The sequence below is a fragment of the Tursiops truncatus genome, chromosome 7 (assembly GCF_011762595.2).
Source record: "Tursiops truncatus isolate mTurTru1 chromosome 7, mTurTru1.mat.Y, whole genome shotgun sequence".
Taxonomy (NCBI): Eukaryota; Metazoa; Chordata; class Mammalia; order Artiodactyla; family Delphinidae; genus Tursiops; species Tursiops truncatus.
The window spans coordinates 43,685,438-43,706,143 of NC_047040.1; the positions used below are offsets into that span (position 1 = coordinate 43,685,438).

General features: G+C 40.6%; 2 protein-coding genes across 20 annotated transcripts in view; one reads left to right on the top strand and one right to left on the bottom strand.

Moving 5' to 3' along the window:
* The window catches only part of NEMP2 (nuclear envelope integral membrane protein 2), a 400,823-nt gene that overhangs the window by 377,599 nt on the left and 2,518 nt on the right, over positions 1 to 20,706 (top strand). For 7 of the 17 annotated variants that reach the window (XM_073807478.1, XM_073807479.1, XM_073807480.1 and 4 more), the window contains 8 exons: positions 17 to 79; positions 450 to 543; positions 1,371 to 1,485; positions 3,116 to 3,341; positions 6,465 to 6,641; positions 7,369 to 7,557; positions 16,544 to 16,674; positions 18,109 to 18,191. In XM_073807478.1, the coding sequence (XP_073663579.1) occupies positions 17 to 79; positions 450 to 543; positions 1,371 to 1,485; positions 3,116 to 3,341; positions 6,465 to 6,641; positions 7,369 to 7,510 (817 nt within the window). In that variant the 3' untranslated portion in view covers positions 7,511 to 7,557; positions 16,544 to 16,674; positions 18,109 to 18,191. Of the gene's footprint in view, positions 1 to 16; positions 80 to 449; positions 544 to 1,370; positions 1,486 to 3,115; positions 3,342 to 6,404; positions 6,642 to 7,368; positions 7,893 to 15,860; positions 16,675 to 17,027; positions 17,239 to 18,108; positions 18,192 to 20,706 lie in introns of those variants that run through there. The other 10 variants (XM_073807484.1, XM_019931513.3, XM_073807475.1 and 7 more) reach the window with 10 other exon arrangements.
* The window catches only part of MFSD6 (major facilitator superfamily domain containing 6), a 74,162-nt gene continuing 71,112 nt past the window's right edge, over positions 17,657 to 20,706 (bottom strand). For all 3 annotated transcript variants that reach the window (XM_004319753.4, XM_019931504.3, XM_073807459.1), the window contains one exon: positions 17,657 to 19,769. In XM_004319753.4, coding sequence (XP_004319801.3) covers positions 19,566 to 19,769 — 204 coding nt within the window. In that variant the 3' untranslated portion in view covers positions 17,657 to 19,565. The remainder of the gene's footprint in view (positions 19,770 to 20,706) is intronic.

Consider the following 20,706-nt stretch of genomic DNA (forward strand, 5'->3'; position numbering starts at 1 on the left):
GATGTTGCTTACATAGCCTGAAGAGTAAAGCTTGGACTCAGAGGAGATGGGCTGCAGGCCTGAATCCTCCAACTGGCAGGTACTGACTTGGGAAAGCCTTTAATTTCTTGGCGCCTCAGTTTCCTCCCATGTAAAATTTTCACAGGACTGATGTGAGAGCATGTTAAGCTCTCAGACAAGTGCCTGCTATGTGATAGGTGCTCCAATAATTATTATTGGACCAGATTCTAAACATAGAAGATAACTCAGACATTCTGTTTCGAGTTAGTGGCAAGCTACCATAAATTTCAAGTAGAGATTTCATTTTTTAAGAGTATAGGATGTAATTAAAGCTGCCATCTGAGTTTTTCTTCATAATAATCTTTATGACTACTGTCAAGTTAAACATGTTTCTAATACTGAAAGAGCGACTTGGCATTTAAATGGCTTTTATCTGCTTGTCTTGACAGGAGCCCTGTTTTCTTTTACTCTTCGGGGACTGTGCTAGGTATTCTAATGACATTAGTCTTTGTCCTGTTGCTGGTGAAAAAGTTCATTCCTAAGGTAGGTATACCATGTACAAATGAATAAAAAAATGGAAATCATGATCTCATAAACATGAAAAATTGATTAAAATTAATTCACGTTTATTGTGAAAGTTCCTAATTCAAACCGTATTTCTACATTGTATAAACTGGCTTAAATTGTTTCTTTTCCAAGAGATTCCATTTTTATTTATTACTATGTGTAGGCTTAAGTATTAAGTTTTGGCGATACTTTTTTGAGACCCTTTTATTCTCTAGATAATACGTTTTTCTTATGAGTGATGGGGGCTTATTCTATGCTGAGTGCAGATTTCTCTTGGCTCAGCTGAGGAATGTCATGATGCTGAACCATTGGGGCCTTGAATAACAGCATTGCTACATCTGGGGATTTCTTCATCATTATTAGTTCCCCCAAAACACCTTCAATAAAAGAATGCCCCGCATTTAGTTGAGGATACATATATATTAGTTCATGATGCTCATGTTGTAGTTACTCTGATGAAAGCTTGCAACACCAGCATTATTTTGAGATAAATTTATTCTTTAGAACAGTGCTTCTCCAACGGTAATGTACATGCAAGTCACCCGGGGGTCCTGTTGAAATGCAGACTCTGATTCAGGAGTCTCAGTGGGCCTGAGAGTCTGCATCCCAGCAAGCTCCCAGGTGACATCAAAGCTGGTGGTGCGTGGATCAGACCTTTAACAAGACACAAGAAGAGTATCTTGAGTTGACTTCAGTGCAGTTTGATATAGAAGTTTTGAATACAAAGGGTTTATTTGTTTATTTCTATTTTTATGAGAGTGAATGAACCAAAAACTGTGTCATTTATTTTCTTCCACACACAGTATAGCACGTTTTGGGCTCTAATGGTTGGTTGTTGGTTTGCTTCAGTTTATATTGTGTGGCAACTGATGGAAGAGCTGAAGTGGCTGTGGTGTGAAAACAGAATATATATAGTAGGTAGGTAAAACTTTAAATAATGTGGTCTATTATTGGTAAAGCTGAGAAGTACAGCCAGGGGCCTTCTTTTGACATATGTTTCTCTCCAGAATCCAAATTTTCAGGAGAAGAACTGTTAAAACTAATATTTTATTTTATTCCCATGCTTGGTGATTTCAGTTCACTAGTTCCCATTTTAGACTATTTCTGTATGACATCCTTCTTAGTTTTCTATACTAATGATCAAAAGAGCAAAAAAGCATTTGCCCTTTTGGACTGCATGTGCTTTTGAGCTGCGGTTAAGCTCTAACCACATCTAAATTGTAATGAAAACACTTCTCTAAAATGTGGCTCTTTATTTCTTTTTCTTAATTTATTCAGTATGAAAGGTGAGAAATCCTAAATATAAATGACTAATGAAAACTTGACTTTTCAGAAACAGAGACACTTGTTCTTCTTGTTTGATGTTATTTAAAAAAACAAACAAAAAAGAAAAACCCAACTTTTTTAAGTGTTTTATTTGGGAAATTATAGAGAATGGGAGAATCAATTTTCTCCTAACCTCTTAGTGCCAAATTTCTCCCATAAGTCCACCCACCCAGAACAAAAGCAATCAATTCTTTGTTTCACTTGAAGGTTTTATGTTTTTAGCCCATTTTTCTTTTTACGCTAAAGTATTTTCAAACTTAATTATTGCTATTATGGTGTGTTTCCTTAAATACTTCACTAAGCATCTCTACAAGGCAAGAGCATTTTCCTCTATAGTTAAATAACTATTAAATCTAAAAAAATGAATAATTACATAAAATCATCTATTATCTAGGCCATGTTCAAATTTCCTAAACATCCTTGATGCTTGTTTTGTATAAGGTAGGATATAGTCCAGAATCACATTTTGCATCTATTGTGTCCTGTAAGTCTCTTTTAATCCATAACAGGTTTTGGGGTGTTTTTTTTCCCATCACAATGATATGCTGAAGAGACCAAGTTGTCCTATAGAATGTCCCACTTTCTGGATTTCTCTGATTATTCCTTTGTAGTATAATGTAATTTGTTTCTCTCTCCCCTGTATTTTTTATAAGCTGGAAATTAGATCTTGAGGCTTGCGTACATACAAATGAAACACTTGGCGAAATACGTAAGAGGCAATGCGCACGTGACATTGGATCACAACAGGAGACACCACAGAATATCTCACTGTCCCTCTTTTGGTAATACAGAAACTGAGCACTGGATTACGAGGGTGACAGCCCCATCCCTGCACTGTAAAATTATATTTTCATTTAGTGACGAGAAAATAAAAACTAGGAATAGCTTTTGTAGCAGACTGTGACATACACTGAGGCTTATTCCTGACCAAAGCAACTGTGATAACATTTGCCCTCTAGGACTCTGGACCAGAAAATAGGGATACTTACGTATTAATATTATAATAATTTATTATACATCCTTAATTATTACAAAAGTCAGCCTAATATCTCACATGGAAGGAATAACTAGCCCTAAATGTATTTTTCAACTTCATTGGAAAAAGAAAACAAAAATGAAGGTTTTCTGATATGTTCTTAGCTCTAAGCCATGGCTCTGCTGGTTTTTCCCCATAACTTTTCAGTTCAGTGTTATGTTGTTTTACATTCTTCTGCTTTTACAGGCTACGTCTTGATAGTTGGGTGTCTCAGCTTTACTGTTTGTTACAAGCACGGGCCCCTCGTGGAGGAGAGGAGCGTGACCCTCTTGGCGTGGGCGCTGCAGCTCCTCTCCCTGCTCCTGGTCTATGCTGGCGTGGCCATTCCTCAGTTCGCCTATGCAGTGATGCTCCTCACCCTGTCGTCCAAGATCCTGCACTACCCACTGAGAGCACTCGCTTACGTGAGATGGTGCGTATCTTTTTTTTTTTTTCCATCATAAATTTGACATTTTGAGCTCTGGTTTTATTTATTTTGGGGGGGGGATTTTTTGGACACATCATAGTTAATCTCACAATTAACTCCACTTCATCTGGATATTTCCCTCTGAGAGGGGGACAGTTAGAGAACGTAATAAGCATCTGATTCCATCCCCATTGCTAGTCGTCGTTCATCTTTCAGAGGTGCACCACCAATTACTAGGTAATGACAGCGCACCAAGAAGTCACTAAAATCAGTGGCAAAATTACTTGGGCTCGGAGTCGCCTATAATTTCTACTTTCATTTTACGTTTCCTTTTTTTAGGGCCCAGGACTGCTTTAGAGGTAATTGTGCATATGAGATAAGAGTTAGGGAACAGAAATGAATCACAAATGATTGAAAGTTATGATTTATATAATTCGGTTAAGCCTTTGGAAAGTACAGAAAGAAAGATGAGACAACTTCTGTTGTCACGGCTTTATGATGTCCTCAGTCATGGAGTCTGAGCACCTGTTTTTGTGTCAGGTGCTCAGGTGAAGGAGATGGTCCCTACCCTTGAGGTGCACTTGTTGACACATAGGCATATGTTTCTATAGCTCTGAAGTGTTAAAGTAGGCCTGCACAGGAACTGTGGCGTGTAGAAAAAGTTCAGGAAAGTTCCTGGAGGAGGTCACCGGGCTGAATTTTAATGAATCAAAACAGCCAGATGAATAAATGTAGGAAGGGCCTTCCTGACGGGGAGAAAGCCCAGTTTGGTACCATCACAGGGCCAGTGAGCGAGGCGGGTGTCGGCCAGGTCATGGAGGCATCACAGGCCCTGCTGAAGAATCTGATCTGATCCTGTAACGTGGCGGAGGCAGCTGACCGTTACGTATCTTCGTCAGTGCTCTCTGAGTACTGCCTCGACAGGGTTAGAAATCAAATGCCTGGGGCCCAGAAGGTAGTGAAGGAATGAGTCCAAGCAGAGGGAAGGCAGTGGTGAGGACTGTGTGAAATTCTACAACATTGCCTCCTTGAAAGGGGGTCAGTTGCCATTCAGCCTGAGCTGACTGTTGCCATGTGGGAATATGGGCCTTGCCTTGCCAGCTCTTCTGGTTTTCTAGAGAAGCTGGGAACGTGGATTAGAATGTAAATTCAGACAATGTTTAAATGTTGGCAACTAATCTGAAAATAAAAATACATTCAACAAGCAAAAATCAAAGCAGAGACCATGAACATGCCTCGGGCAGTAGGAGGGGCCCATCTGTCTCCTGGCACAGAGAGTGGAGGTTAAGGGGAGGTTCCGGGGCAGGAGACCAGTCGTCAGACATCACAGCAATCCACGCGAGAGGCGATGAGGGCCTGGAGTAGGGCAGTGAGATCAAGGCAGGAAGAGGGAGTTAATAAATATTTACAGGGTAAATTTGGCTGTGAGGAAGGAGACTCTGTGGTAACTGGTAGTTTCTGGATCTGATGACTGCATGTGTGGTGACGTCACAGGGTTAAAATGCACCAGCGACAGGACAGGGCCCCTCTGCAGAGAATGCTGGGGAGACTGAAAGGCAGCAGGGTCGGGGGACTGATGCTGACTGCTTCCCCCTGCCCTGTCTCAGAGGTAGACAGTGACTGGGGGTCTCAGAGGTCCCTCTGTCAGGAGGACAGTGGGCACTACACATCCTTCAGACCTCTGGTCCTTTGCCAGGCTTGTGGCCCAAGGAGCCCAAGAGAGAATTCCTTCCACTTTCCCTTTAAACATCCACCGCCCTGCCAAGAGCAAAGTGTGTTCTGTCATGGTGATCCTTTAGTGCATTTGCTGTGCGTTCTGTTAACACAAACGTAATGATCAAGATATTGTAACTTCCTCAACTTTTCATCTTGCTAGTGAGCAATTATGTGAAACATTAGGGGATAAAACAGGAACTTATAGGTTAAATAATAAACCAGAGGAAATACTTTGATTTGTATAGTACTTTCTAGTTTGCAAAGAGCTGTTTGAATATATTTTAATAATATATGGTAGCTGTTCTTCTGATTATCTTGGTTGAACACTTATTATAGACCACTCACTGTGCTACGCACTTGACACAAAATAATGTATTTCATCTGTACAGTGACCTCCTTGTTGCTTTCATTTTTTTCCATGTGAGCAAGGTGAGGCTCAGAACTGTGAAGGAATTGCCCCAGTTCACACGGTGGGTAAACCTCAAAGCTAGGACTGTGTCCCAGGCTTCTCCTCAGAGCCCAGGAGTTTTCCTCTAGGGAGACAGTCTAGGTATTCAGAAAAGGAGAAGGAAATCATGTCAGTGTTTCCCTAATTGAGCTTATCAACCACCAGATAATCAATAAAAGTTTAAAGATTTTTCAGGTCCCAAACCTCAAGAAAATGTATGTTTAAAACACCTCCTGGTGATTCTGATGCTCATTTATATTTGGGAATCTCTGGGTAAATTACATTTTAAACCACCTAAAAACATTTTTTTAACTCATTGGTAAGTATAACATATATGTTAAAACCTTTTCATCATTACCATTTTTATAAGATTCTTCACTTTAGGACTTTTTTGGTTGGAAAAGAATTCCAATCGTGAGCCCCTCAGCATGTAGCAGAGGAAGAATTATTATAAATGACTGTGTATACACGACCCTTGTACAGTATTTACTTCCTCTAAGGTGAGTCAGAATCCCCACCACTAGGTGGAGGCGATATTCCACAAATCTTCCTGGCTTCTCACTAAGTGGCAAGTGATTCTGCTAGGTCTCCATAAAAGGACATCTCAGAGGCTCGCTGCTAAGAAAATCAGCAGGGCAGGCATAAAGAAGCCAGACTTTTAACTGCCTGATTTGAAATCACTGAGGAAGAAAAATGCAATCAACATCTCTATCAGAAATCGATCCTCAAACGCCGTAGGACATTATTTCAGATGGTCCAGGAAGAGGGGAAATGTACTGATAGGCCCAAACTACACGTTCTGTAAACCTCCGTCGTGATAACAATAATAAAGTATAGTATGATATAGAGGAAGTTAAGAATTATTACCGTCACTGTTGAAGAAATGTATTTTTATAAATCTTAAGGGTTGAACTGAGCAACCAAATATGGCCAGGAATCTAGCAACCAAATGCCGCCTGTTTTAGGAAAATGAAGAAATGGTTTACATCAGAAAAGCCGGTGGTTAAGTTTCTTACTGAAGACGAGTACAGGGAACAAGCCGATGCTGCGACGACCCGCGCCCTGGAGGACCTGCGCCAGGCCTGCCGCAGCCCCGGCTTCCCATCCTGGCTGGCCGTGTCCAGGCTCCGGGCGCCTAAAACGTAAGCCCCGCTCCACTGCCCGCAACATAGCTTGGGTTGGAGTTACCATGAAAATAACAGGATAGTTTGGATCAGATACTTCAGGCTAGAAACAGACAACTTTCCTGGATAGCAAATGACATGGAAGCTGTCAGAGTCGCTTTTGCTTCAGTGCTCTGCCTCGCCCTGTGGATGTGCCAGTGTCAGAATAAATGTTGATCAGATGTGTTTCATAGGGAAGGCCATAAAGATAACTCATAGGAGAAGGGAGATGGAATGGGATGTGTCACCTGCTTCTCTTCCTACAGGGGACGAAAAGTCATTTGTAAAGATCACCAAGAAAGACATCTCTGCCCCAGCATCTTTTCCCTGCTGCTTTCCCTTCTTCCTAGCTTTATCCAAACGACAGTGCCCTCAAATTAAAGATTGAAGGGGGAAAGTCGTGACACTAAAATAATGAATAAATAGTACATTTAATAAGAAAGAGAGAAAGAAGGAATTAGAAAGCAGGAGTGGATATATTTGGCAGCGTTCGGTGCTCCTAAGTCTGCCTACTTCTCGATCCTTTCCCTGAACGTCTAGAGAAGGATCACATAAGCCATTCCTGTTTTTACACCCACTGTGCAAATGCCATCTTCTATTGATGCAAAGTCAAATTTAATTAAAGGGGATAAGTAGCCAGGGAACATGTTATCTTCCCAATAAACCTCTCTGTGATAACATTAACTTTATTTAAAACAAATACTAGGTTTGCAGACTTTGTTCTTGGAGGAAGCCACTTGTCGCCTGAAGAAATTAGGCTGCATGAAGAACAATATGGCCTTGCGGGTGCCTTCTTGGAAGAGCAGCTCTTTAACCTGAGGACTCCTGACAGTCTGCCTGCACACTGACTTCATTCTGGACAAGGAAGTGGGGAAGGGCAGGGATCCTATTAAAGGTGGGCAGAACTGTACCGGGGAACAGTGGCAAAAGCATTCACTATGGAGAAAAATCAAATCACGCTGGAAAGGAAAACTAAACTGTATTGAAGATAACTGATCCTTCTTGGACAGTTCTGTGTATTGTACTGTAGGTGGCCACCAAGATTCTGTGACAGTCATTACCACTGTCCTTGAATGAAGACTCTCATTAGGAACAAAGGGATCATGTTGATCTTCAAGGGGCCAGTTAATTTGAATAGGTGCCTTGTCAACCGCAGGGCATTAAATCCTCTCTTAATCCCCAGAACCTGTGTCAAAAGACTCTGCATTGCTCTTCCTGCGTGTTATCAATGTAAGTGCTGGAAGAGACCTGAGATACACTGGACCAGTATTTTCCAAAGTGTAGTCCACAGGATGCTAATAAGTGTTAGTAGGTAAAGGAATCCTGAGGTCAACTAAGATGGATGCATGATTAAACGTACTGCAGGACTTCTCAGAGCCTTTAATAATGCTAATGCACACTGTGAACTTCCTAAAGAGAAGAAATTGTGTGCAGCATTCTCCGGCTTAATTTGACAACAGAACCCTTTTTCATGAGATTAATATTTCTTGGAACACATGTTTGGAAAATGCTGATGGTGGAGGAATGGAGGTTTCAGAAGGTTAAATAACTTGTCCAAGACCACAGGGCTTTTTAGAGGCAGCCCTGGGACTAAAACTCCATCCCTGCTGTTTCCAATGACTCAGGTAGAAGAAGAGACCTTTAGAAATGAGGCGCCATCTCGCCACAGCCTTGGGTCTCACAGTATTGGTGTGAGGGGCCATCTCTCCATAGCCTTGGGTCTCACAATATTCATGACTTATTTTTTATTTTTTAATAATAGCCAACTAACTGTTTGATAACTGTGATAAAGAGAAACATTTCCTATGGTTATATTTTAAAGTTTTGATAAGACTTTTATAGACATATATAAAGATTAGAATTTAGAATTACTTTTTACATTTTTTTGTATGTTGAAATTGAAGGCATTTAACCTCAAGTCGACTGGCCTATTTTATTTTATTTTATTTTTACTCCCTAAATTCAGGTCTCAATAGTGTTCACACCTGAATTTCTACAACAATTCTGGTTTGGTTTTTTTTTTTTTGGCTGCATTGGGTCTTTCATTGCTACACGTGGGCTTTCTCTAGTTGTGGCGAGCAAGGGCTACTCTTCATTGCAGTGCATGGGCTTCTCATTGCAGTGGCTTCTCTTGTTGCAGAGCACGGGATCTAGGCTCGCGGACTTCAGTAGTTATGGCACACAGGCTCAGTAGTTGTGGCTCGCGGGTTCTAGAGCACAGGCTCAGTAGTTGTGGCGCACGGGCTTAGTTGCTCCGCGGCATGTGGGATCTTCCCGGATCAGGGCTCGAACTCGTGTCCCCTACATTGGCAGGCGGATTCTTAACCACTGCACCACCAGGGAAGCCCCTCGACTGGCCTATTTTAAAAAATTGTTTAGTTATACGTGTTTATAACAATTTCCTACAAAATAGATTTGTGATCTTTCTTATAGAGAACAAATCATTTTTCTTCTTGTGCTTCATGATTTTAGACTCCAGAGTGAAATGAGGGACTAACCATGAGCTTTGACCCTGAGGAAAAGAGGCCAAAACATAGGTCTGGGAAAAGATCTGAACATGGCAAAACAATCCAAGGGTTAAGATGTTGCTAACTTCTCTTTAAGAATCAAACGCAGGCTCTTTTGCTGTGGTGGGGCCATAAAGAGTAGCAGCATAAAGAATGAGGAATCTCCGTTTTCTAGAAGGGTTATGGAGGAGGGACACACAGATCATTTGGGCACTGCTTTCTGGAACCAAATTTAGTATAGCGTTTTTCTAAATTGTTCAATAAGAGTGTGGCTGCCTGTTTGGAATTCTTTAGATTGATTTCCAAATGATATTTCCTCTTTGAAGCAGTGTGTCAGTGTTTTACGGGTCTCTATTTTTGCCAGACACCTTTTAATATCAGGAGCTTTGCTATTTTTGTGAAATACACTAAATTTAATCTGTGCTTTCACATAGACTTCGATATAAAAAATCAAAGTATCTTCCATTCAGATTTATGAAGATGATGACTTTTATAAGTGTAAAGTTGTAATAGCGTTTTTGTTACAGTTTAATCTGATTTTTATTGTTTTGTAATTCTAATTATTGGTGCTATAACGTATCAGATGTGTTTGTGGTTGTGCTCACCAAGAGACGGTGTGTGTCCTACATAATGTGTGTGTGCATAACGTGTGCAGTCTGCTGGAGTTCCCAGGGGACATCCCAGCCAAGACAGCCACTGGGCCTCACCTGCGCCAGGGTGAACAGGTGCCGACAGTAGAAGAAAGCAGCTCCTGGTGAGCCAACAAGCTAGGTGTAGCTGTTTTTAGTGTGATCTTTATTGCAATAAAAATAGCTAAAGGAAGAGAAAAAGAACAACAAGAGGCTTTGGGGATATTGTTTTTCATTTTTACTTTTAGAGGAAACCATGGATATGTCAGTTTCTATTATGTGAGTACTGTGAGAAGCTAGATAATTAAAAGCACTGCTTGTGATATATTGGGTGTATTTCTGTTGTGCTTATTTGAATTGGGGTTTGTTATAGTGCTGATCATAGGTCTAGTCCCCATCAAGCAGTATGTTTGTCAGCTCCTCTAAGAGATCTTTTTTCTCTCCTTCCCTTCTTCCCTTCTCCTGTCTGTCTACCGTCTGTCTCTCTCTCCCCACCACCCTACTCCCTCTCTCCTCTTTTTCTTCATTTATTTAAAGGCCTTTAAACAGTTTAAATGACCATTCAGTAAAATGGTTATGCCCTTCACAGGGTGTTGACAGTTGGTTCTGTGCCTCATGCCACCCTAGGTGTGCAGTTGTGGAGCACAACAGAACCTTTGTTGTGTTAGTGTGCCCATGAGGTGCCTCACAGAAGCTCACTGTTGTTAGCAAGTTGGACTCTTTGACCCCAAAACATATGAGTGAGATGTAGTGTAGGTCGCCATGCTTAAACAGTCATATTCAATGTTATTTTTTAAAGGTTTTTAAATAATATTTATTATTTTTGGCCACGTCGGGTCTTACTTGTGGCACGCGGGATCTTTCATTGCAGCGCGCCGGCTTCTCTCTAGTTGCGGCGCACATGCTCAGTAGTTGTGGCGTGCAGGCTTAGTTGCCCCGTATTGTGGGATCTTAGTTCCGCGACCAGGGATCGAACCCACGTCCCCTGCGTTGGAAGGCAGATTCTTAACCAGTGGACCACCAGGGAAGTCCCTATTTTTTGAAGGTTTTAAAACACATTTTACATATCACAAAAAATGTTTTGTCAATTAGTTGTATAGTTTGCCAATAATACTTAGAGCTGAATTACAGGGGAGTGTCCATCTGACATTTAGGACAATACTTGAATTTATGACTTTTCAAATCTAGAAATTTATGAGATTTTAGATATTAAGAGATTTGGAATAGCTGACATCAAAACATGTGGAAGAATTAAGACCTCCAGAATGATGTCAAGAAAAGAAAAAGGATCTTATATTATTCTGTATGTGATTATTGCCCAGAGTTAGAGAAGTACAATATTTAAATCACCTTTTTCTTTTGTCCGACTGAAAGAAGGATCCTATGCATAGATAACATAATAGATGTGGAATTCTGAAGATCCCCCACAGTGAGACAGGTATTTTTATCTGACCTGGGAGCCAGCTGTTTTCTGTATATTTTGGATATTAACCCTTTGTTGGTCGCATCATTTGCAAATATTTTCTCCCATTCCATTTTTTTTTTCCCCCATAGGTTGTCTTTTCATTTTGTTGATGGTTTCTTTGCTGTGCAAAACCTTTTAAGTTTGATCAGGTCCGTTAGTTTACTTTTGCTTTTATTTTTTTTTGCCTTGGGAGACTGATCCAAGAAAATATTACTATGATTTATGACAAAGAGTGTTTCACCTGTGTTCTTGGAGTTTTATGGTTTCATGTCTTACATTTAGGTGTTTTAGCCATTTTGAGTTTATTTTTGTATATGGTGTGTGGCAGTGTTCTAATACAATTGTTTTGCATGTGGCTGTCCAGCTTTCCCAGCACTATTTGTTGGAGAGACTGTCTTTTCTCCACTGTATATTCTTGCCTCCTTTGTCACAGATTAATTGACCATAGGTGTGTGGGTTTATTTCTGGGTTCTTTATTCTGTTCTGTTGATCTACATGTTTGTTTTTGTGCCAATACCATGCTGTTTTGATTACTGTAGCTTTGTAATGTAGTCTGAAGTCTGGGAGGGTTACACCTCCAGCATTGTTCTTAGTTCTCAGGATTGCTTTGGCAATTTGGGGTCTTTTGTGGTTCCATATAAATTTTTGGATTATTTGTTCTAGTTCTGTGGAAAATGTCCTGGTGTTTTGATAGGGATTGCATTAAGTCAGTAGATTGCTTTGGGTAGTATGGCCATTTTAATAATAATGATTCTTCCAATCTAAAAGCATGGGATATCTTTCCATTTCTTTGAATCTTCATTTTCCTTCATCAGTATTTTACAGTTTTCAGCATATAGGTCTTTCACCTCCTTGGTTAAGTTTATTCCTAGATATTTTATTCTTTTTGATGTGATTTTAAATGGGATTGTTTTCTCCCTTTCTTTTTCTGATATTTCATTATTAGTGTATAGAAATATTTTGCATTTTGTGTATATTAATCTTGTATCCTGCAACCTTGCTGAATTCATTTATTAGTTTTAATAGTTTTGGGGTGGAGACTCTAGGGTTCCCTGTATAGAATATCATGTCATGGGCAAATGTTACAGTTTCACCTCTTCTCTTCTAATTTGGATACCTTTTATTTTTCTTGTCTGATTGCTGTGTCTGGGACTTCCAATACTATGAGAGTACACATCCTTGTCTTTTTCCTGAATTTAGTAGGAAGCTTTCAGCTTTTCACCATTGGGTATTGTGTTGGCTGTGGGTTTGTAGTAAATGGCCTTTATTATGTTGAGATATGTTCCCTTCTCTGTCCACTTTGATGAGAGTTTTGGTTTTTTGGGGTTTTTTCCCCCTCAGCAACAGAAGATCCTTTACTGAATCCTGAGTGTGAAAATCTACCATTTAGTTCTTTCTCCCTTCTCCCCGTGAGATTCAATAATCCCTTGATTTGCATGGAACATTGGTGTGTCTGCTTGTTCTTGCTGTTGTGTCCATTTTGTTGTTCTGATGAGAGTTTTATCATGAATGGATGTTGACTTTTGTCAAATGCTTTTTGTGCATGTATTGAGATGATCATGTGGTTTTTGTCTTTCCTTTGTTAATGTGGTGTATCACGTTGATTGATTTGTGTGTGTTGAACCATCCTTGTGACCCAGGAATAAATTCAACTCGATCATGCTATATGATCCTTTTAATGCATTCAGTTGGATTCAGTTTGCTAATATTCTTTTTTTTTTTAACATCTTTATTGGAGTATAATTGCTTTATAATGGTGTGTTAGTTTCTGCTTTATAACAAAGTGAATCAGTTATACATATACATATTTCCCCATATCTCTTCCCTCTTGCATCTCCCTATCCCACCACTCTATGTGGTCACAAAGAACTGAGCTGATCTCCCTGTGCTATGCGGCTGCTTCCCACTAGCTATCTGTTTTATGTTTGGTAGTGTATATGTGTCCATGCCACTCTCTCACTTTGTCACAGCTTACCCTTCCCCCTCCCCGTATCCTCAAGTTCATTCTCTAGTAGGTCTGCATCTTTATTCCTGTCTTGCCCCTAGGTTCTTCATGACCAATTTTTTTCTTTTTTTTTAGATTCCATATATATGTGTTAGCATATGGTATTTGTTTTTCTCTTTCTGACTTACTTCCCTCTGTATGACAGACTCTAGGTCCATCTACCTCACTACAAATAACTCAATTTCATTTCTTTTATGGCTGAGTAATATTCCTCTGTATATATGTACCACATCTTCTTTATCCATTCATCTGTCGATGGACACTTAGGTTGCTTCCATGTCCTGGCTATTGTAAATAGAGCTGCAATGAACATTTTGGTACATGACTCTTTTTGAATTATGGTTTTCTCAGGGTATATGCCCAGTAGTGGGATTGCTGGGTTGTATGATAGTTCTATTTTTAGTTTTTTAAGGAACCTCCATACTGTTCTCCATAGTGGCTGTATCAATTTACATTCCCACCAACAGTGCAAGAGGGTTCCCTTCTCTCCGCACCCTCTCCAGCATGTATTGTTTGTAGATTTTTTGATGATGGCCATTCTGACCGGTGTGAGATGATACCTCATTGTAGTTTTGAGTTGCATTTCTTTAATGATTAATGATGTTGAGCATTCTTTCATGTGTTTGTTGGCAATCTGTGCATCTTCTTTGGAGAAATGTCTATTTAGGTCTTCTGTGCAGTTTTGGACTGGGTTGTTTGTTTTTTTGATATTGAGCTGCATGAGCTGCTTGTAAATTTTGGAGATTAATCCTTTGTCAGTTGCTTCATTAGCAAATATTTTCTCCCATTCTGAGGGTTGTCTTTTGGTCTTGTTTATGGCTTCCTTTGCTGTGCAAAAGCTTTGAAGTTTCATTAGGTCCCATTTGTTTATTTTTGTTTTTATTTCCATTTCTCTAGGAGGTGGGTCAAAAAGGATCTTGCTGTGATTTATATCATAGAGTGTTCTACCTATGTTTTCCTCTAAGAGTTTGATAGTGTCTGCCCTTACATTTAGGTCTTTAATCCATTTTGAGTTTATTTTTGTGTATGGTGTTAGGCAGTGTTCTAATTTCATTCTTTTCCATGTAGCTGTTCAGTTTTCCCAGCACCACTTATTGAAGAGGCTGTCTTTTCTTCACTGTATATTCTTGCCTCCTTTATCAAAGATAAGGTGACCGACCATATGTGTGTGGGTTTATCTCTGGGCTTTCCATCCTGTTCCACTGAAGTTTGCTAATATTATGCTGAGGATTTTTGCATGTGTATTCATCAGAGATATTGGCTTCTGATTTTCTTTTTTTGTAGTGTCTTTGTCTGGTTTTGGTGTCAGGGTAATGGTGGCCTTGTAGAATGAATTTGGGAGTGTTCCTTTCTCTTCAATTTTTTTGGAATAGTTTGAGAAGGATAGGTATAAATTCTTCTTTATATGCTTGGTAGAATTCCCCAGTGAAGCCGTCTGGTCCTGGACTTTTATTTGCAGGGAGTTTTTATCATTACAGATTCTATTTCACTTCTAGTGATTGGTCTGTTCAAATTGTTTGTTTCTTTGTGACTCAGTCTTGGCAGGCTGAATATTTCTATAAATTTGTCCATTTCTTCTGGGTTGTCCAATTTGTTGCCATATAAATTACTTGTCATTTTTCCCCCTTCTCTTCAACTTATGTTTTAATTTTGTCCCTTAACTAATTCATATTTCCAACCACTTAATGTTTACAATGCACGTTGGAACTGAATGTCTTACTAGACAGCTTATTAGGTATAGGTAAACGTTTAACATAGCACTGTAGTTTGGGAGCATGCAATATGGTTATAGATTAATGTTAACAAAGTACTAAGAGCTAGGGCCTGGATGGGAAATAAGACAACACTCCCCTTGCCATGGGCTATTTGTCACACAAAAATAATGGCAACATTTATCGAGTGTTTACTGTGTGTCAGGTATGTCATTTAACCATCAAAAGAACCTGTAAGGCAGATACTGTAATCATCTTAATTTTACAGAGGAGGGCCGTGAGACCCAGAGAGGTTACTTAATGTGAGTTCTCACTGGCAGAACTAAGACTCAAATCCAGACAACGGGGCTCCAGAGCCGGCAATCCTAACCCCAGCACTGTAAGGTCCTTGGGTTGCCATCTAAAAACTGGGACCTCCCTGGAGCCACAGTGGGGCACGTGGTCCTGTATTAGCCGTCCGAAGCTGATGGGAGTTGAGTGAGAGTAAGGTGCTCACCTGGACTGGCTCATTTCTTCCCCATTCTGGACATCACCAAGTTTCCAGTTACTCTCTTATTTTAAACCACAGTTTGTCCTCTCATAAGGTAAATTACTTAGTGATTTGAGAACCCACTCCCCCTTTCTCTCACTCCTTTATTCTGTTCCCATCCAGGCACTGACCTTTCTCCCATCTGCCTGATGGTTTGGAATTTTTGAGCCAGGAATTCTTAGAGCTTTGCTGAAATGACACAGGAGTGGTTTGGGGCTTCAGAAGTAGCTTTGTCTTGTCCCACTGCACCCAAGGAGAGAAAAATTTCTGAAGGGAAAATCATCTTTTATTTGCCTACAGTCAGCTCTGTCACAGCATGCCCTCATTTTCACAAAATAACGTTAATTTTAGGGTCCAGTCTTTCACAATGAAGATGAGAAAACTAAGACCCAGAGATCTCCCAAAGGTAATTTTCTTCCTGTGTTCCTGCATTGTCTAGTATGGTAGCCACGAGCCACAGATGGCTGTTTAAATTTGACATGAGAGACTTCCCTGTTGGTGCAGTGGTTAAGAATCCACCTGCCAATGCAGGGGACACGGGTTCAAGCCCTTGTCCAGGAAGATCCCACATGCTGCAGAGCAACTAAGCCCGTGCACCAGAACTACTGAGCCTGTGCTCTAGAGCCCGCGAACCACAACTACTGAGCCCACGAGCCACAACTACTGAGCCAGCATGCCTAAAGCCCATGCTCTGCAACAAGAGAAGCCACCGCAACAAGAAGCCCGTGTACTGCAACGAAAAGTAGTCCCCACTCACCACAACTAGAGAAAGCCAGTGCACAGCAACGAAGACCCAATGCAGCCAAAAATTAATTAGTTAAAAAAATAAATAACAGAAGTCTAACTCCTCAGATGCACTAGCCACACTGTAAGCACTTAATAGCCACCTGTGGTTAATGGCTACCACACCTGACAGTGCTGCTTTACGAAGCTGTTGCCTCAGGTTACTGAGCGGTGGGTGTGTCTGCTGGCCCTTCCCAGCTCCCCTGGCACTGGTCTTCAGAGTCCCTGCAACCTCCAAGTTTTCTCTGCAGGGTTGCCAGACCTTCCGAGTTATCTCCAGAGTGGCACTCATGATTAACAGAGCAGCAGGAGTTTGAAGGCGCTGGATTTCTATGTATCTGGGAATAGCCAGCGATCCTAAATGCAACTGCAACTACACAGGGTGAGTATCAGGCACACAAGGTAAGGGTTCAGAATGGCCGGGGCTGCTTTCAGGCTTGTTCTACCACAACAGAAGCAGAGGGTGGCCTCCCTGCCTCCTGGGGTTGGAGAAGGTCCTGGGTGGACCTGCACTTGGGCATCAGGCGGGTCTGAGTTTGAATTCTGGGACTGTGACCTTGTTCCCATAACGTAAGCCGAGTTCAGCTCCAAAATCCTCATATTTAAAGAGGGGGTAGTGATATGTATTACAGTGTGTTGTTGTTAGGACAAAACGATGATGTCATCAGCACACACCAAGCACCCAGTAACAGTGGGTGTGGCACCCTGTTTCCTGGAATCATTGCTTATCTCCAGATTGGCTGCAAGGAATACCACTTAAATAATGGTCTCAGCACCACCAGTAGCCTCCACGCCCAGCAGTCCTGGAGGAACGGCAAATCAGAGGGGAGCACTTAGCCGACTGTCTGCTTCGTGTGGCCCGTGACAAGACTAATAAGCCAGTAAGGCAGCGATATTCTTCCTGTGAATTCCTTAGGCTTTTCATGAGGTTTATTGGCTGGTGGAGGTATGTGTGTTATTGTCATCTATTATTCTACTTAAGGCCTTGAGTAATAGTTTAATAATCAGTAACTAACCTCTTTGGATCCACGTGAGCTCAGCGCTTTGCGTAATTCACTTTTTCTACAATTATGGGGAAAAGCATATGAAACAAGTCATTAAGGTCGTGATTACCAACCTGGGCTTTGTGACCTCCCTGGGTATTTCCAGGGGATCTCAAAAGGGATTAGAAAATTCTCAAATCAAAATTTAATTTGAATTCACTTTAATTTTTTTTTTTTAAATGGCACTTTGAGGACAGGAGGAAGTCACAAAGTCCACAAACCCATGAAGGTGTCTGCTCTCAAAGGCTGGAAATTACTGCACTGTTTAATCACCTCTCACAGTAAACGTCTCATAACAAAGGCCTGTAGAGTTTGATCTCATTCATTACAGAGTGAAGGACTTTTATTTGTTTGGTCACATCGTTATCATTTAAGAAATACTTAAAAATGGTATTTATTTTTATTTCAACATGTCAACTGTGCATTTCCAAAACAGCAGGCTTTTCAGAGGAATAAATCAGAACTGTAAACACAAGACACAGTAGAAGTTTTTTGACTTCCTACAGTCAGTTTCACAAATCCACATACTGTACATTCATAGGTGAGGTTCAGCCTGTCACCCATTTCTTTATTTCTATAATGACATAAGCATAATAAATACATCTGATTTTTAAAGGTCACTTAAAATGAGTCATGATAATTTACAGTACAGTACATTTCAGTTCAAGTGCAAAAATAACTATTTGCTTAATTCTATTTCTTCCCGTTATTTTGTTTTTAAGCTGTGTTCTGTGGTGAAGCTAGATATCCGAGTGTAGACTTTCTTCTTCCAGATGCAGCTGTGGGCAGAAGTACTGTATCATGGAGAAGTCCTCACTTTATAATTGGTCCTGCCTAATCAGAGTCAGAGAGTAAGGTGAGTTGCTCATTTTTAACTCTGTTCTTTTCTTTCCTCTCTCCTGTACTCATCCACAGTATCATACACACTATATAATTGACCTTCCTTCAGCTAAAGCAATGTTCCCTTGTCCACAGCCCTCCCCCAAGGCTTCCTATAACCTCAGGTTTCATTTTTAGCAGCAAGCTTTATGCATGAGTCACCCGGCCATTGTCGACTGTAGCTGTAATATTTACAGTAGCATGCCTGTATCTGAACTGTCCAGTGTCTGACTATGTCTTCGTGGGAAAGAATATACTGAGAATTTTTTCTTTAGTCATTGGAAAGTGTACTTACTTCTTATTTCTGTCTTTTTCATTCCTGGTTTCCTATTCACCACCTTTTCCCCTCACCAAAAACAAAACAAAACTGAACCAGTATGTAATTTTTAAAAATTGTATCCCTTCCCTAGGCACTTAAATCTTATACTGTTATTTGTAAGTAGTACTGCTTAATTAAAGAAACCCTTAGGAATTCAGTGATTTTGTGTGTTTGTTTTAGTCCATCAGCTAATTAGAGCCCACATCACTATAAAGTTGTAAATAGTGATAGAGGCTATTTACAGTATCAATATATTTAGTAAACCCTTGTCTATCAAGCCACAGGATACTAAGTTGGTTGGTTGATTTCAAATATTCCCTCCTCTGGTCTTAAAGCCCATTTAAAACAAAAGGCATTTTAAAGCTCAGCTTAGCTTGCAGTAGTCAGTAACAGCTTTCGCCACTCAAAGAATTGACTATTTTCATTTTACACCATACCCATATAAAAATATATTTGCTAGAGATATGCCAAGTTTCTGATGAAACTTTTTCCTTTTTTTTTAAACAAAAGCATAGATGCCACTAACTTTTATCTGGTTACTTTTAAAATATGTCTTAAAATTTTTTTAATTGTTCTCTTTAAGAGAAACAAAATTATAGATGTATTCTGTTTCTTCCCAGTTTGCATTAAGAACCAAATAATTAGGATAAATAATCAGAAGAGGGAAATTATATCAGCATTCACCTTGAAACACTTTCGTTCCCTCCACTCATTTAGTGTAACTGCTGGTTTCGACTCTTACTGCCCTGACAGAGAAGTCCTGTAGTCCTTAACCTACCAATCCAAGAACTGAAAGTCCTCACTGAAATCCATTTTCCCTCTGTGACTCCAGTGGGACTACGGAAGTTGACCTATTTCTGCCAATATGTACTGTAGCTTCTACGTGTGTGAGCGTGTGTGTGTGTGTGTGTATTTCTGTATTGATGAATTCAGGTGTTCAGCAGCATATGTGGTGCTGTGCTCCTCAAGGTGCTCCCTCTGTGCTGGCAGAGGAGCCCAGTTCCATGCAGGGTGTGAGATGAGCAGGACCCCTCAGTGTCCCCCAGAGGCAGGCTGAACCTGCTGGTCCTCAGTCTCCTCCCTGCGCGGGTCTACACTGGGGTGAGTGGGGCTGCTCTGCGTCTGAGATGCTGCTGCTTGAGGGGACGGCTGGCTTCTTGATGGGTCAGAAGGAGCCTCACGTGGTCCAGGCCGGGCTCCACCAGTTGGAGAAGTTTCCCGATCCTCACTGGTCCCCTGGAAGGAAAAAATAGGAGGTGCCCCATGGTCAATGCTAGCAAACTTTTTATATGCTTTCAAGTAAGATATACGAAACATGGGGAGATCATCCTGAAGTAACCACTTCAGGAAACAAGTAACAGAGGAATAAGGATAGAATGTCTTACCTTTCATCTCCTTTCCTACGTGCAACTGTCCAAGCCGCATGAAAAACACAGACACTATAAGCAGACGTATCTTGTGGATAAAGGAACTTTACTACCAACATGCCTGTTACTCCTAGGAGAACAATTTACATCAGCACATATTTACTGGGCCCCCACCAGCCACTGTGGCAAGTCACTGGGCAAGCGGCATGGAACGGGAACTCAGTCCACTTGCTAAGACCAGAGAATTCAAGGCTGGAAAGCACCTTGTCCCACAGGAAGTGAGGAAGGCATCCTCAGCCTCAGAGACACGGCCAGGAAAAGAAGGTCCTGAAATTGAGTCCTGATGTATAGTTGGGATTTTAAAGTACACACTAAAAGTTGGTTTGTAAAAATCAGGAAACATTTCTTTTTTTATGGATTTTCCTCTGAATTAGTACCCATCACTTCAAAGAGCTGAGCACCCAAAAAGAAAAACAAAAAAGTTTTATTTCTGTAGTTCTAAACTGTAAAAGAAAAAATATTAGTATAATGACTTCTTCATAAGAGTAGCTAAGCCATACTAGCCAGTTTTTATTAATCTTAATATATCATAAAAAATGTTAATGATACTTAAGCCTAATAGGCTTCTGTGAAAACAAGGGTGAGTATCCAAAGTAATGCAAACATTGCCATTCAGGCAGAACTCGTCTTTCCTCTGCATCACCTCCTTGCTTCACATCCTTCCTATGCTCCTCCTACCCTGATAGCTTCCTTGACTTGTGAGCAGAGGATTTGTGTGAGTTTATTATCTCGATAAGCCAATAGGA